Consider the following 16,877-nt stretch of genomic DNA (forward strand, 5'->3'; position numbering starts at 1 on the left):
AATGCAAAAATGCACTGTGATGCATGTTATGGGTACGCCAAACCAACAGGAGGCAATAATGACAATTTTATGCTGGATTCACACCAAACGGGGAATTAAGTATTTTAATGAGTAAATTGCCTACAAAACAATGCAAACGTAAGGACCTCCCATGGGCGAACAACACGGAATATTCTATGCTTTTGCTGCAAATGTGCAAAATTTTGCCTCGTTTGCGTCTCCTGCCTTTGGTGTGAACCCAGCCGTCTTGGCCAATCAGAAAGGAGAAATCATTCTGACATCATAAGGTGAAACCTCTGATTTTAGTGGCCACATGACCACACTATACCCAGTGTTTTGGAAAATCTTTACCCTGGCTGGAGTTTTCAGAAAGTTTCAGTCATCTGAAAATGTATAGAAAAAAAGTGCGGTTTTGAAAATACCTGTGTTTGTGTGGACAGGGCCTTATGTTATCAAGATTTGAACATTTTTACATACACACCAACAAAAATGTAATACAAGGCCTTGTCCACACAAATGCGAGTATTTTCAAAACTGCACTTTTTTCTGCGCAGCTGTCCACATCTTTCAGAGTATCGGGTGATTGAAAAAGGAGATTTCCCTTTGACCTTATATAGACAGGTGTATGCCTTTTTCAAATCATGTCCATTCAACTGAATTTACCACAGGTGAACTCCAATTAAGCTGCTGAAACATCTCAAGAATGATTAGTGGAACCAGAATGTATCTGAGCTTAATTTAGAGCTTCTTGGCAAAGGCTGTGAATACTTCGGCACATGTGATTTTTCAGGTTTTTTATTTTTAATAAATTTACAACAATTTGCAAAAATCTTTTTTTACATTGTCATTATGGGGTATTGTGTGTAGAATTTTGAGGAAATAAATGAATTTAATCCATTTTGGAATAAGGCTGTAACATAAAATAATGTGGAAAAAGTGAAGCGCTATGAATACTTTCCGGATGCACTGTATTGTCCACTGATGTATAATTCTGCATGTGTTTGACAGTCTACATCATTAGATTGGTAAATCACTGCTTTGATTTAAATTAAAAATGCATAAATACTGATATGTAATAAGAAACAAAGGAATAGTGAATGTAATAAAAAAGGGTGGTGTGACTTTACTGTCAGATCCAATAATCAGCACAGCATTCAGTCTTACTTTCAGTCTGTGTTATAATCCAGTATTGAATTGTGCCTTATTTGTAATCTAATCCACATTAAAAAGAAGTGAACAAAAGACTAAGTTCTTGCTGACAAGGTCTGGAACATCATTAATAATAAAAGCTCATCCACTATTTCCTGATAGGGAAAAATTAAGGCAAAGCAAAAACAGTTTTTTCCCCTTAACTTTTCACTGCACAGAATTTGTTGTTGTCAGAGCATCTTTATTCTGTGATTTCTGTTTTTTTTTTTTATTACGGAGTCGATGGGTGGGGCTAAAAGTATATGGGCGAGGCCAACCACCCACATGGTGGGTGATCCTATATAAACATTTTTTGCATATATGTACATATAATATAGGAAAACGGCCAGTTTTATATATGTCACATATATTAAAAACCTATAACATAACCTATATTAAAAAGCATATATGTTCATATAGGTTCTTTCCGTGTGGGCTCTCACTTATTTGAATAGTTAAATTCCATAACATGCCAATTACATGTGATACCAATTTCAAGTGTTCGCACATACATATGTTTTTTGCATTTGTTTTAGTTCTTAGTTATTGTCTTGATAATAGAAAATATGAGCTAGGCATCATGTATGACAGTTGCCAAAGTGAGATATGAGCTATATAGGAGACATATCTCATACACACATATAGGGCTTATATGTGGATATAAAGAAGCAACACAAGAGATCTATATGGCCTCAATTTTGCCTATATGTGGCATATATGTGCATTTACACTTCATATAGGTTTCATATATGCGCATATATCCTCATAGGTTATTTTCATGTGGCCAGATAGAGATATAGAAGCAGGCATTAATCTTCATCTGTGGAGGTGGAGTTTAGCCACACCATGAAAGTGACTACACAACCTGTCAATTTGGCAGACCGGCTTCAATAAAAGCTGTATTTAGACTAACCAGAATGTTTTACGAGATGTTTTTAATATTACAGTGAAAACTTACTGGAGAATTTTGATTTCTCAGTTCATGATTCCTTTCAATTTGCTCATTGTGGCTAGTGTATGGCTAGTGTACTGTTAAAATATTCAAATCATCACATCTGTGTATTAATAATACTATAGGGCCAAACAGCTTGCATCAGTAAAAAACTGAAATCTACTTTTAGGATTTGATGACACATAGTGATACATTTGGTTGAAGAGGCATTAACAGCTCTTTTAAAGGCTTATCTTGCTGCATAGGCATTTGTAAAAGTTTCCCTTTCCGACACACAATTTATATATGGAGACATTTTCGATAAATCATGCAAGGTGATTTGCTAAGCTTTTAGGTTGTAGCTTTACTAGAATTTGCAGTATTACTTAAAAGCAAAACCAAATATTTGCTTGTTTTGTTGGCAGATTACACACACCTCTTGATTCTTCTTCTTGTTTGCAACTCTATGCTGCTCTTGTTAGATTATCCAGCCTGATCTCATGAGGAAATGTAACTATTTTACATAATACTATTTACTATCATGAAGTGACTCTTACATTTAAATGTTTTTGTCAATGGTCTTTTAGCGCATGGCTAAAAGAGTCAGCCCACGAGGTTGTGGGTAAGTTGGATCGGCGCATCACCTTGGTAACCGGATTGAATGTGGAGCCTCCTTTTGCCGAATATCTCCAGGTTGTAAATTATGGGATTGGAGGACACTATGAACCTCATTTCGATCACGCCACAGTGAGTAATTGTCTGTCATCTTCTGTTTTCCTTATGAACGTTCTAATTTTTTTTTCCATTTGGCTTTTTACTCAAAAATAAAATGTTGCTGATTACTCTCCCTCAAGTGGTTACAAACCTTTACAAGGTTCTTTATTCTTTTTAACACAAAAAAGATAATTTGCAGAAAGCTGAAAATCTGTAACCATTGACTTCCATAGTTGGAAAAGCAAATACTATGGGAGTCAATGGTTACAGGTTTCAAGCTTTCTTCAAAATATCGTCTTTTGTGCTCAACATTAGAAAGAAAGTAAAACACTCAAGTAAACCATGAGTATGATGACAGAATTTTAATTTTTGGGTGACCTTCCCTTTAAAAAGAAGTTATTTCAGAATTTACTCATTGTTTTTCTGTTGAACACAAAAGATAATTCGAAGAATGTTGTAGCCAATGACATCCAAAGTTTGGGGAAAGGGAAAATGGCAATGGTCAAAAAAAAGCCTTGTTTTGTTATGTTCTATGTGAGTAGCACTATTAGGAACCATCGTTTTGCATATTCATAATCACCAACAGTGTAATATGGCATTAAAGAGAAGCTATTATGCCCATTTTTACAAGGTGTAAAAGTCTCTGCTGCCCCTTATGTGTGAAGTTTCAACTCTAAATACCCCACAAATAAAGTTTTATAACTCTTTAAAGCTGCCGGTTTTAGGCTTTAATCCTAACTGTGTGACTTGTCGGTTTAAATTCAAATGAGATTGTGCTCTTTTCAAAAGAAGGCAAGGCTACAAATGCCTATGTGTCAGCATAGCGTCAGATTCAGAAACAAGACTAATGTCCTGTGTAAATAAGGGAGAGATCATTACTAATGGGTGGAGATTTTCCCCTCTGATGACATGTACAAAGGGCCAATCAAAGTGTTTTTTGCAGTTTTTATGAAGCGTGATTATAAAAAATTTAATTCAGAAATATTTACCTTTAGAAGCAGGTTGTAATCACAGACTGTTGCTGCACAAATGTGTTTAAACCACTTATAATTTAATTATGATTTTTGCATAGTATGTCCCCTTTAAATCCGGCATAAGAGATCCAATATCAGTGAATTAAAAACAACTGCTTGTTCGCCTCAATACCAGTGATTCAGGACACCTCTAACAATGTCTTGTATACAATAGAAATCATGTTACTTTTATAGCATATTGATGTTTAAAACCTTTGATCTTTTTTTTTTTTGACAGTCTGACTCTAGTCCATTGTACAGACTAAAAACTGGAAATCGAGTGGCTACAATCATGGTATATGTAAGTGAATGCTTTCTTAATCAAACGACTGTGTCTTTAAAGGGGTGGTCCACTAAGATGTTATATTTTAAACTTTAGTTGATGTGTAATGTAGCTGTGTGAACATAAACAACATCTCTGAATGTAATATGCTCAAAGTTCAATGCAAAGGGAGACCTTGGCTTTTACAGAGTTTGCTTAGCAAAGCCTACAGCAAACGAATTTGGGGACTACAAAAAATACACCTGAGCTAGTGAGATCACAAGGGCTTCTGGTTACATGCATTCACCATGCGCATACACCCTGCGCAGCAAGGGCGGTGGCCAGATGCGCTGTAATGTTATAGCAGAGAAAGCCAAAATGACGTCCAAATGCTGCTATTTCCACAGAGATTCTTCTGTTTCTGTATTTGGGCTTCCAAAGGACACAACACAAAGAGAGAAGCGCTTACAATTTAATCTTAATTATGTTCCAGAGAACTATATAGCTAGCATTTGACAAAGTAAAACTTACAGAATCTCTCCCAGTTCAGTGCTGGATTCGGTTAAAACTGCTCCAACAGACGAAGCTGTGGATTGTAAGCCACAACTTGTAAGTATTTTTATTTGTTAAAATTGATCAACTACATGCACAGTTTCTATCGTTAATAGTATGTTTCAGCGAGGACGTAAACAAGGATGTAAACAATGGGAAATGTTGTTTGGCATCGCTAACTGTTTAGCTACAAATTCATATTTATCAGTAAAATCCCCTGTAAACGGCCACAATCTTCACCAGCGCTGCAGTGTCTCTCTATGGCCGCTTTCTATGCGTTCTACATCTTAAATAATGAACTCACAAAAGATATGTGAACGTTTTATATCACTTACACATGCTTATATTCTGAATATATGTGAAAGACACTTGTCAAATGTTATTTTAGAGAGCAGGCGTGAGGTTCAGCTGTGTGCTCTTCATTTTCTGTCAGATTCAAGCACAAACCGCTGTGGCTAACAGCTTTTCTGACTGACGGTGTTTAGACAACGTTCCTGGTGACGTTGAGCCGATTCGCGAATCATAGCACATTATGTAAGCTGAACAATCAGAGCTTTTTGAGGGCGAGCCTTTCAGGGGAACTAGGAAATATAACAGCGGATTTTATGAACAATAAGATATATGAACAAATAACTTGATTTTCTACAACTGAAACATGAGCCCACATTGCTTTGCATCTTATAAACACAACCAAGCCTTAAAAATACACTGTGGACCACCCCTTTAAAGTATAGTGTAGTGTAATTTCTGAAGCATTACCAACAGCCAGAATGAATTTGAAGAAATATGTGCTTTAATGTAATTTTTCTCTTTAGCTGAGCCCTGTGCAAGCAGGAGGATCCACAGCCTTTATCTATGCCAACTTCAGTGTTCCTGTTGTGCAGGTATAGAGTTACATACATCATTCTCACTGCCAGACTCCAGCTCTACAAACGCTATGCTGAGTGATAGCAGACTGTTTTCTATTGAACTCAGACATCTCACTGGATATCCCGTTACAACAAAAGCTTTCTTATTGAGAGTCTGTGTTGTTTTAAATGAACTTTTGGTGAAAACCCGACAGATAGCTTTTTAGAACTCTGCACTTTCACCTCCAGGTGCTCAGGGTTTCACCACCCACTAGCAGGATTTCATCCAAACACTTCCTCTAGCAAAAAAGGAAAAAAATAAGCTTTAACCCTAAATTCATACCGTTCCTCTTAGTTATTTAAATTTACACAGCAACCTTCTTAGTATTTCTCAGTCTCTTTGTTATAAATTCATTCATTTTATATTAAAAAGGTGTATAGGTGTATATACTAGTGACTCAATGTAATAGTGTAAGTAAGTAGTGTAAGTTTGATTTCAATTCAGATAGATATCCGCTGTCGCCACTGGCTTGCATGGTTCGGGATCTGTAGTGCTGCGCATCGTTAGATTTGCTCTTCAGTGTTTGGACTCTCAGTAGTGATTATTAAACCACACTGAACTGAGCTAAACTGAACTGAACTTAAACACTAAAAACTGAACTACACTGTTCCAATTTACTATGACCTTTTATGTGAAGCTGCTTTGACACAATCTACATTGTAAACGCGCTATACAAATAAAGGTGAATTGAATTTAATTGAATATTCTCCAAGTCAAAGATTACTTGATTTAGGAGTGAATGGTGATCTTAGTTTGTGGTTTAAAGATTTCTTCAAATCGTCTTCAAAGAGTAGTTGTTAACGATATGGTGTCTAAAACAATGACTGTAAATACAGGAGTTCCACAAGGAAGAATTTATTATCCTTACTTTTTTCTCTTTACACAAATGAACTTCAAGAGTTCACACTTAGCTGATAATCAATAAAGCGTATTTGGCATGCTGTCCAGGGAGAGAGCCCTGAACTCGCAATATCCTCGAGCCCGGGGCTCCCTCCCGTTAGAAGGGCGAGAGGGGAGTTTGAGCTCAGGTAGGTCTCGAGAACTCCCCTGCTTGTCGCCATGTGAGAAGTGTAAACTAGGGTTGTTTTCGGTGATAATTTGATTTAGTCTATTGCTATGGTAAATGTTTTTGGACGGTGGGAGGAAACCGGGGGACCCGGGGGAAACCCACGCGAACACGGGGAGAACATGTAAACTCCTCACAAAAACACCAACCAGCCCGATAGGAGGTTGGACCAGCGGTGTTCTTGCTGTGAGGCAACAGTGCTAGCCACTGGGCCACCGTGTCGCCCTATCGGAAAAAAGGGGGAGGAAGTAGGGGTGGAAGGAGGGGGAAGCTTCAAGACGAAGATAACTGGAGTGAAAAACTCTGGTTCTTTATAATGCTTCCATAATCATCTAATGGGTCAGATTACGGAGCTAATGAGGAGCCAGCCTTGTTAATCATAAGCACGTGATCCTCTCGAAATTAGTTTGAAAATAAACCACACTTAAGATCCAGGATTTAGGTTTTAAGTTATTTAAAAATGCAGATGATATGGCACTTGTTGGCCGGTCGACTAAAACAGGAACAGAAGGAGATACCTTGTACTATAGTCATATAAATTTGAGTTATATAAACTGGAGATTATTATTAGCAGAAATAAACTAGTACTTAGTCACCTCTGGTCCTTGAGGGACATGAAATAGAGACAGTTAGATGTTTTAAATATTTAGGAACATTTATTGATAGTGTATTGATATTTGTTGCAAATGCAGAGTGCATTTTTAAAAAAAGCAATGCAGAGATTATATCTCATTAGGAGGTTACAACAATTTGGAGTTAGTCAAGATATGCTGGTGATGATATACAAGAACTTGGTTGAAAGTGAGTTTTAACATGATTGCATGGTATGGACTGTTGCCAATTAAGGAAAAGCAAAAACTGTGTCGAGTAGTAAAAATTGCCAGTGCAACTGTAGGTAAAGCCCAAAGACCTACAATGAAATAATTTTTATGGTGAAGCCAAAGATGAATACTTGTGGACAATACAGAAAGTAAAAGTAAAGGTAAAAAAGTTCAATTATATATAGCTGGCAGCTGGCTCACTGCAACTCTCACATCATCGCCCACTGATGCTAAGCAGGGCTGTGCCTGGTCAGTACCTGGATGGGAGACCACAAGGGAAAGCTAGGTTGCTGCCGGAAGTGGTGTTAGTGAGACCAGCAGAGGGCACTCATCCTGTGGTCTGTGTGGGTCTTAACGCCCTAGTATAGTGAAGGGGACTCTATACTGCTCAGTGAGCACTGTCTTTCGGGTTAAGATGTTAAGCCAATGTCCTGACTCTCTGTGGTTGTTTTTAAATATCCCAGAATGTCCTTCGAAAAAGAGTAGGGGGTTTAACCCTGGCATTCTGGCCAAATTTGCCCACTGACCTAATCATCCTCATATCATAATTGGCTTCATCACTCTGTCTCCTCTCCACCAATCAGCTGGTGTGTGGTATCTGGTGCAAAATGGCTGCTGTCGTGTTATCCAGGTGGATGCTGCACACTGGTGGTGGATGAGGAAATTCCCTCAAATGTGTAAAGTGTTTTGAGTGTCCAGAAAATCACTATATAAATGTAAGGAATTATTATTATTAATTATATTTCTATATAAGTATCATTTCTCAAGCTAGCACATTCTGATCACATGGAATTAATTTAGGGCATTTTTGCTCTGAATTCGTTCATTCGTCAATATGTTAGCAAACACCCATCTGTCAACAATCCAGTCGGTTCCCAATGAAATGAAATTATGCATCATCTTACATTTTGTTTTGATTTCTGGATCATTTCAAGTGGATGTTTGTCACAATAGTGGGAATAAAAGACAATCTTAACTTTCGTTCATTCCGCAATTTCAATTTCCTATTATAATCTCAAAATCTGCCAATTAATATTTCTTGCGCTGTAATATGGACCACAAAATGTAAAATGTCTATGTTATGGGATATACTATGAAAAATGCATTGAAAGTAGTGTGTTTGTAACAACCCAATTTCATAGCAATTCATAACTTTTTCATGTAGTGGGTAATTCGTATGAATTCGTACGATCTCATTCGTACAATTTTTGTCAGATTTGCTTATCCAAGAAATGACGGTTGAGTGCCACACCTCCTGTTAAAAATCATTCATTTTCGTATGACTGAATTTGTACTAATTTATATGAATTAGCCACTAGACTGCCAAAACGTATTTACAGTTTTAACCCAAAGAATGACCAGTCTGTCAAATGAAGGAGAGCCAGAGTCAGAGATTCGAATAAATAAATTTTACTCAAGATAGTTTGCAGTTTCCTCAGCAGAAGCCAGCTTCAACACTCGCAATGAGTTCCTAGGCCGCTCTGCCTTATAGTACAACAATGCAGCAATTATACTCTTTACACAAGTCCAGAAAAGGAGTGATCCAGGTAAACAGTTCTCATTGGTTACAGCAAAAATAGACAATTCTAAATGTGTGCGTCAATGAAGGATTGTATCTAACTCCAGATATGGATGGCGGCATGGTTCTTGCGGGTCAGGTTGTCCCTAAACTATTAAGAGCTGATCTCCGACCTATAAAAAGCTGAACCATGGAGGCATAAATAGACACAAGAGACAATCTGTTGTGGAAACTCAAGGTTGTTTCTTGTACTTTCAGCTGTCTTATCAAACTGGTTAAAAACTGGTTTAATTAACATTTGGCTACAATATCCTCACTACACACAAAGTCTATCTAGCATAAAAAGAAATTACTTTTAAAAGAATTACCAATAAAAAACAGCTAAATTAGTGTAGACAATATAATGACAAATAGAAACAGTTGTTTCCCCCTCCTCAGCATCAGTAATTCCGCTCAAAAGAGGGAGAGAGGGAGGTCTCCATGACCTATGACCTGGGTTGTGTGTCTCCTGGAAACAAAGTTAAAATAGACAGACAAAGAGAGGAGCAAGGACACTGAACATTCTTACGTAAAGCAGTGTGTTAACTTGTTCATTAATTAAAATCAACTTAAAGTTAAATTCTCATTCATATAATCATATTTAATAAAAATAATGAGAAACAGGATGATGAGGAAAGGATAAACGTTGATTCATGCTGAGGTGGACTGGGAGGTATAAATCCGAATCCTTCAGTAAAATAGTTCCGTTTCCTTGAGCGATCAGGCTGGATTGTAAATACATTTGTACTTTTTTCCAGAATGCTGCTCTTTTCTGGTGGAACCTGCATAAAAATGGCCAAGGAAATGTTGACACTCTTCATGCTGGCTGCCCGGTCATTGTTGGTGATAAATGGGGTATGTTTAAAAACAAAACCTTTCATAAAGTAACATGCACAGCAAAAGGTCAGTTCACCCAAAGATGAACATTCTGTCATCATCTACTCATCCTCCACTTGTTCAAATCCTGTTTGAGTTTCTTTCTTATGTTGAACACAGTGGAATATATACTGAAGAATGGTGAAAACCATTATTGTAAATTTTGCATTAGGTTTGTACAATGGATGTCAATGGCTGCTGGTTTCCAACATTCTTCAGAAAATCTTGTTTTGTTTTCATTCAAAGAAAGAAACTCAAAGTTTAGAACTGTTTAAGTGAGTAAATTTTCTTTTTTGGGTGAAATATCCTATTAAGAACATTTGATCATTGATATAGTGTATATGATTATGATATGTAGTTTGGCATGATATAAGTTTAGATTTAGACATTTATTTTGTATTAAATATACAGTGCTCAGCATAATTGAGTACAGCCTGTTTTGAAAATGAATATTTTTATCCATGTCACAGTGAATATAGGCAATGGATTTTGGTGGATTTAAATAAAACAGATTTATTAAACAAATATATTTATGAAAATAATGTTTTAGTCAACAAAATTGAAAGATATTAGAATTAAATTCAAGCAAAATATTGCAAAAAAAAATTACAATTTACAAAATTTCAACTGAATTTTGAATTCTTTTGCTTCTCTTGATTTTTCCTCCTTTTTTAAATTTGTATTTAATATTTTTCTAAAACATAAATTTGGCTAGACTAGTTTTGCACACCAGTGGGATACTGACCCTGTGGTTTTTATTTCAAGTTAGTGAGTGGTGTTAAAATGTGGTGTGTCCAGGGCCACATTGTAGTCCCAGTCAGCCGCTGTGTTTGATTTTATTGGGAAGCCCCTGTATGCTGTGAGTAGATTGTAAGCTTTAGGATTTTTACCAGATAATCTTTGTCAAAATCAAAACCGACCAAGGTCATGGGTAAGATTTTTTCATCTGATTGCCTGGAAGGAAATCATATCATATAATTTGACTTCTACTCCTGCAGTGAGAGCCTGGCTCTGGAAGAGAATCATGAAAAGTTAAACAGACAAAGTGAAGCCACAGAGTATTAGGAACAGATAATGGAGCTTTAATAATATAGGAAAAATAAAAGTTCTGCATTTATTTACCCGTTCCATTTAAACAATGATCAAAGATGTCCTTCTGTGTGCTGTACTGCAAATTAGGACTGATTTATACTTCTGCATCAATCACATGCGTATGCTCCAGCGCAACCTTCGCATGGTCACATAGCCCTCGCTGTGGCTGTCGCCGACACTGATGCGCACCTCTCAAAATTTAACCACAAAAATTAACCACACATCACAATGACACATAGCGCAAGCTTTGTGATTGGTTGGCACAGGAGCGCTGTTGAGTGTGGGCGGGACCGAGAGCTGCAAACCCGTTTACAGAGTTTACAAGTGTCGAGTCACATGAAGGAGCTCCAGGTGGAAAGTTTTGTTTTGTGTTTACTTTATGATTTAAGTTGTTGCACGTTCGCCGATTCCCGCCTCAAAATGAGCAAGTTAGAGCTACTTATACAGTAAAGTTGCGTTCAGAAAAAAACAAAACACCAGTCAAGAAACTCGACACAGAGGAACATAAAAAGCAGCTAGCGTTTAGGAAGTGTTATTGCAGACCAACACAAAAAGCATGCAGAAGTAAAAATGCACAGCTACATGCAAGGCATGCGCTGTGGGTCACGCCGATCACTCGACGCAGAAGTATAAACCAGGCTTTATCTGATGACAAAAATGCATAACACTAATATTAGAGGAGTTGTAGATTACAGTTTCAGCTTTCTAACTTTATTTAGTGTCTAATGCAGCTGTTAAAGCATAAACAACATCAGCAATGTTACAATGCTCAAAGTTCAATGCAAAGTGAGATAATGTCTTTGACAGATCTCACTTTGGAAGGCCTATGACATCACAAACCCTGAAACTGAGATAAACCCCAACCTGAGAGAGCAGAAAACAGGGGTGGGACCATACTAAGATTTTTTAGTCTATATGTCTCAATCCAAATTCTATTTTTGTACCTCTACCCCTTCCCCTTGGCCCTTAAAACCGAGCGTGAAGTGGAAGGGCTTCAAAATTTACCCCTAAGATCTGGGACAGCACTACAGCACCTGCACACGTCATGATATGTTAGCGCGATTTTTACTTCATATAAGATCAGACGATGGCGACTGCTGTAGTTATTCCAGTTGTTTTATTTTTTGGTATTTATCTTCAGGAAATCACTGAAGGAAATCACTGATGTTATTATAACGATCTAATGTGGCAATAAGATTGTAACTATACTGTGCATTTACACAGTGGCCATATTCATCTATGTAAACACACCAAAAACAACTTTAACATTATAGCAGACACTGTAAAAAGCCCATTCTCAGCCACTAGACTTTTCTGACAGGGTATTCGAGGGTCATTGAGTGTCAGAATGTTGTGGGACTGCTGTACAGAAGTTATTATTAGTGATTATAGATTGTGAAATTTAGTGGGTTTTATTTTAGCGTTTTTTTTTTCAAAGCATGATGATAAAACACGAACACGGTTATGAATATATTAAAACATGTGCTTGTTTGTAACGATGACAAAAATTCAAATTTGTGGATCTCCTTACTTCCGGGTGCAGCTGTGGCTGGTGTATTCTGGGAAATTTTCTTACCCCTTGGTTTCGAGTGTGGTTCTGAAAAACCTCAGTTTGAAGGGGTATCTACCCCTTGCCCTTAGCCCTACGCCTTCAAGCTAAAGAGAATTGGGAAACCCCTACCCCTTCACGGGAAAAGGGAAGGGCTAAGGGGTAGAATTAGGATTGGGCCGATGTCTACACTAATTCTGGTCAATTTGAAAACCATCTTTTCACCAAAATTATCCCGTTCCACACACAATATCAATTTTAACCATTTCCCAAAAGTGGGTCATCCACAGTAAAACAACTGAAAACTTTTTGGGGGGGGAATCTGTACTGCACATGTGACAAAAGAGATTTCATCTGTGCTACCTGGCGTTTCTTTCCGGGTCTTTGAAATGTGACGACAGGCTATTAAAAATGATGACACATTTTAGATGAATTGGTCAATGGCTAAATGTGTAAACAATTTTGAAACAATCCACCTTAAAGGTTCCATGAAATTAAAATAACGTTTTTAGATGTTACAAGCAGTATTTCAGTTTTAAGGATTTTTCTTCAATTTATTCAATTACATTTTATTTATGAAGCACTTTAAAACAACACAGTTGACCAAAGTGCTGACAATATGGAGAAAAACAAAGCGTAGCACATACTTTAAAAGAGAAATAAATAAACAGAAAATGTCAACATCTCACGCTGTGCTAAAAGCCAAATTGAACAACTGGGTTTTAAGAGATTTTAAAACAGTAATGGAAGAGGCTTGTCTAATATACAACGGCAGCTCATTCCATGATTTTGGTGCAGCCTCAGCAAAAGCCCGATCCCTACTGAGCTTTCAACTTGTCCTGGGCACACCCACGAGTAGCTGGACAAACGAGAAGGTGTGTAGGGACTGTGAAGCTCAGAGAAGTAAAATGGAGCAGCAACATTCAGACACTTAAAAACAAATAAAAGTACCTTAAAATGGATTCTAAAATGCACGGGCAGCCAGTGAAGAGAAGATAAAACAGGGGTGATGTGCCAGTTAAAAGATGCGCAGCTGCATTTTGAACAAGTTGCAGTTGAGAAATTGAAGACTGACTCACCCCAAAAAAAGGGCATTACAGTAGTCCATGCGGGAGGTTATAAAGGCATGAATAACTGTTTCAAAGTGCTTGTGTGATAAAACATGCTTAATTTTGGCCAGTTGCCTTAAGTGAAAGAAGCTTGAGCGAACAACAGACCGAATCTGACTTTCAAGCTTTAGTTCAGGACCCATTTTAAAACCCAGGTTCACAATCTCTGGCTTACAGAAAGTTTCAAGATTATTCAGGCGTACGGAATGAGCGATGTTGGAACTGGGGCCAAACACCATCACTTGAATCAAACACATCGTCTTGAATCATTAAAATGGAGAAAACTCAGTGCCATCCAATATTTAATGTCCTTTATAAATGAGTCCAGTGCATTTGGAGGAAGGCCAAAATTTTTAAGGGAAACATAAATTTGACAGTCATCGGCCTAACAGTGAAAGGAGATGCAATGTCTCCTAAGAATTTTATGAGCTTGTTTGCTCTCAAACAGTGACAAAATTTGCATTTAGAAGATATAAACATCCAAAGCCTGCAGTTTCTCACTCCAATCAACCTTTTTTTTTCACGTAACCTTATACTTCAGTTTCTCATCAAATCTTTACCAATCAAATGCTAGTATCTAGTATCTGACATGTCCCGCCCTCTTCAAGACACATCTCATTTGCTTTTCATTTGATGCGCTTACTCTTATGCCCCATTCACATGGGGCTTTAGCTTCAACGCTTGACAGAGGGCGTGTCTGAAGTTGGGGCTGATGCGATCGTCATAGCAGTGTCAGCCAATAAAATTAGTCAGCAATAGGCCACTGTCTCAGCTGGTGTATTTGCATACAGCGATCTGATTGGCTGATGCTTCCGTCTGCACTTGAAAAATTGAGCAAGTCCCAACTTCTGCAGCGAGCAACGCCACTGAAGCGGCGCCGACGGATTCACAATGCAGTTCAGCAACGCCTGACGTCACCCATTCAAAGTGAATGGGAAGCATTGAAGCTGATGCCCTGTGTGAATGAGGTGTTAACCACTCTCACTGTAAGAGCCTTTTTTTAAAAAAGGGGTGGAGCTAATCTGTCCCACTCTCTCATGTTTCAGTTGAGATTACGTTAAAAACACCTAATGGGACCTTTAAATGAAAACGTATTAGTATGGGTATAGCATTAGATCCCCAGGTGGTTAGCCAATCACAACACACTTAGGCAGCTGACCAATCAGAGCTCACTGCCATTTTCTTATTCTTTTTAATAAAAGGCATCAACATCTCATTACAATGAGCCTTTGAAAACACCCATAAAGCACCCTGTTAAGCTCAGTTCATGGCTTTATCTTTTCCAGTTGCCAATAAGTGGGTTCATGAGTATGGACAGGAGTTCAGACGTCGCTGTAGCCTTAATCCTGAGGAGTGAATGAAACAAGAGCCCTCAACGGTTAACATCCTTCAAAATGAGGGAACAAAAAGCTGAAAACGAAAGACATCAACAACCACTTCAAGTGAACTGCGACGACAGCATTGTGAAGAGAGGATGATTCTCATGGATGTCTGATGGGCGTAGTGTGTGTCAGAGAATGAGGTAGGAATGCAGCCTTAGGGTCAGACTGACCTCTTGTTCCTGCTTAAGAAGATGAACACCAGATTGTTTGATGAAAACTGAACATACAGATGTTTACATGAGTAATGAACGAAAATTTGTGGTCTTGTTCTGTTCTGGCAGTAAACAATGTATTTATTTTTTTATTACTACACAATTGGATAAAGATCATTTGCACATTTAGATGTTTGTTAGCTTTGAAATACTACATGTGTTTGAATCTCAGTGGTAATTTTGGAGGAGCACGAGTGCCTCAAAACTGTGGACTTTGCAGAATCTGCACTTTTTTGTTCTAGGAACTGACCACAAATTAGGAAACCGAGGAGCTCAAAGCAACAGGCTGGCTTATTTCGCAAAAAAACACCACTCGATTGCTACATCTTTGACTCCAAGCGGATCTGCCTCATGAAATCTTGTGCGACTTCATAGTGGTGGTCCTAAAAAAGGCACAGAAGAGAAGTCTTTGAAATCACATCGGACTTCGAAACTTTAAAGTCATTCAGGTTTTATGTTGGAGTTCCATCAGGATCATGGCTTTTATTATTTTTGTTAACCCTATAATGCTTTTGAGGCTTCTTATTTTCAATCTATTCATTTCACTCCACAATTTCCTTCAGAAATGTTCACATGTGCTTCAAATAGAATTAGCAATGCTGAGAAAACAACCATCATGTGGAAGTGTTTGACCTGCTTAATTCCCTGAAATTCCTCCATCTAATAAAGATCAGGTCAGAAAGAGGTTGCAGTCTATTTTATTTTCTCCATCTTCATATTGATGACTGATTTGTTCTTTAAAGGAATAGTTCATCCAAAAATCATCTACTTATCCCAGACTTGGTCCAAAGATTTTTTCTGTTCTTTAACTGCTAATCTTTGACTTAAAATAAATCTATGGTTTTCAACATTCTTCAGAATCGAGCTGGGTAATTTGGCCTAAAATCAAAATCTTGATTAATGAACGATTATTTTATTTATTTATTTTTCCCTCATAGTTCACTGATAAGTTTTGTACAGTAAACAAACTCACATATTACAAGAGAGAGATTGTTGAATGAAGGGTGCATTACTTGATTTTAACACACACTATCTATTCTTTCAAGAGTTCACACTTAGCTGATGATTATAAAGATTGTTTGGCATGCTGTCCCAGGAGAGCGCCCTGAGCTCATAAGATCCTCGAGCCCGGGGCTCCCTCCCGTTTGAAAGGCGAGAGGGGAGTTTGAGCTCAGGTAGTTCTCGAGAACTCCCCTGCTATAGTAGCTAATGAACAGATAGTGATTGCTCTTAAGAGATAACTACTTACTATAGTAGCATGTCTATGGTGCTGATTTAGATTAGTCAATTAACTTAAGTTGCATGTTTTTGGACTGTGGGAGGAAACCGGGGGGGAACCCACGTGAGCACGGGAAGAATGTGTAAACTCCGCACAGAAACATCGACTGGCTTGGTAAGGACTAGAACCAGTGACGTTCTTGCTGTTAGGCAACAATGGTGCTAACCACTGAGTCACCATGCCACCCATCTAGGAAAGGAGAAGGAGGGGGGGGATTCTTCAAACCGAAGATGGCTGTGATATGGAACTTAGGGTATTTATAGTGGCTTAGGAATCGTCTGATTGGTGAATCATAAATTGGATAATGCGGGACCGGCTGCAAGCAATCATAAACACGTGATCCTCTTGAAATTAGTTTATAAAT

The 16,877-nt window shown here is 37.9% G+C and overlaps 1 protein-coding gene across 3 annotated transcripts in view; it reads left to right on the forward strand.

The window, feature by feature from the left end:
• The window catches only part of p4ha3 (prolyl 4-hydroxylase, alpha polypeptide III), a 33,131-nt gene extending 17,213 nt beyond the window's left edge, over positions 1 to 15,918 (forward strand). For all 3 annotated transcript variants that reach the window (XM_056474366.1, XM_056474365.1, XM_056474367.1), the window contains 5 exons: positions 2,707 to 2,866; positions 4,085 to 4,147; positions 5,476 to 5,544; positions 9,773 to 9,869; positions 14,927 to 15,918. In XM_056474366.1, coding sequence (XP_056330341.1) covers positions 2,707 to 2,866; positions 4,085 to 4,147; positions 5,476 to 5,544; positions 9,773 to 9,869; positions 14,927 to 14,997 — 460 coding nt within the window. In that variant the 3' untranslated portion in view covers positions 14,998 to 15,918. The remainder of the gene's footprint in view (positions 1 to 2,706; positions 2,867 to 4,084; positions 4,148 to 5,475; positions 5,545 to 9,772; positions 9,870 to 14,926) is intronic.
• Positions 15,919 to 16,877: the final 959 nt, after the last annotated feature.

This window comes from Danio aesculapii, chromosome 15 (assembly GCF_903798145.1).
Source record: "Danio aesculapii chromosome 15, fDanAes4.1, whole genome shotgun sequence".
NCBI lineage: Eukaryota > Metazoa > Chordata > Actinopteri > Cypriniformes > Danionidae > Danio > Danio aesculapii.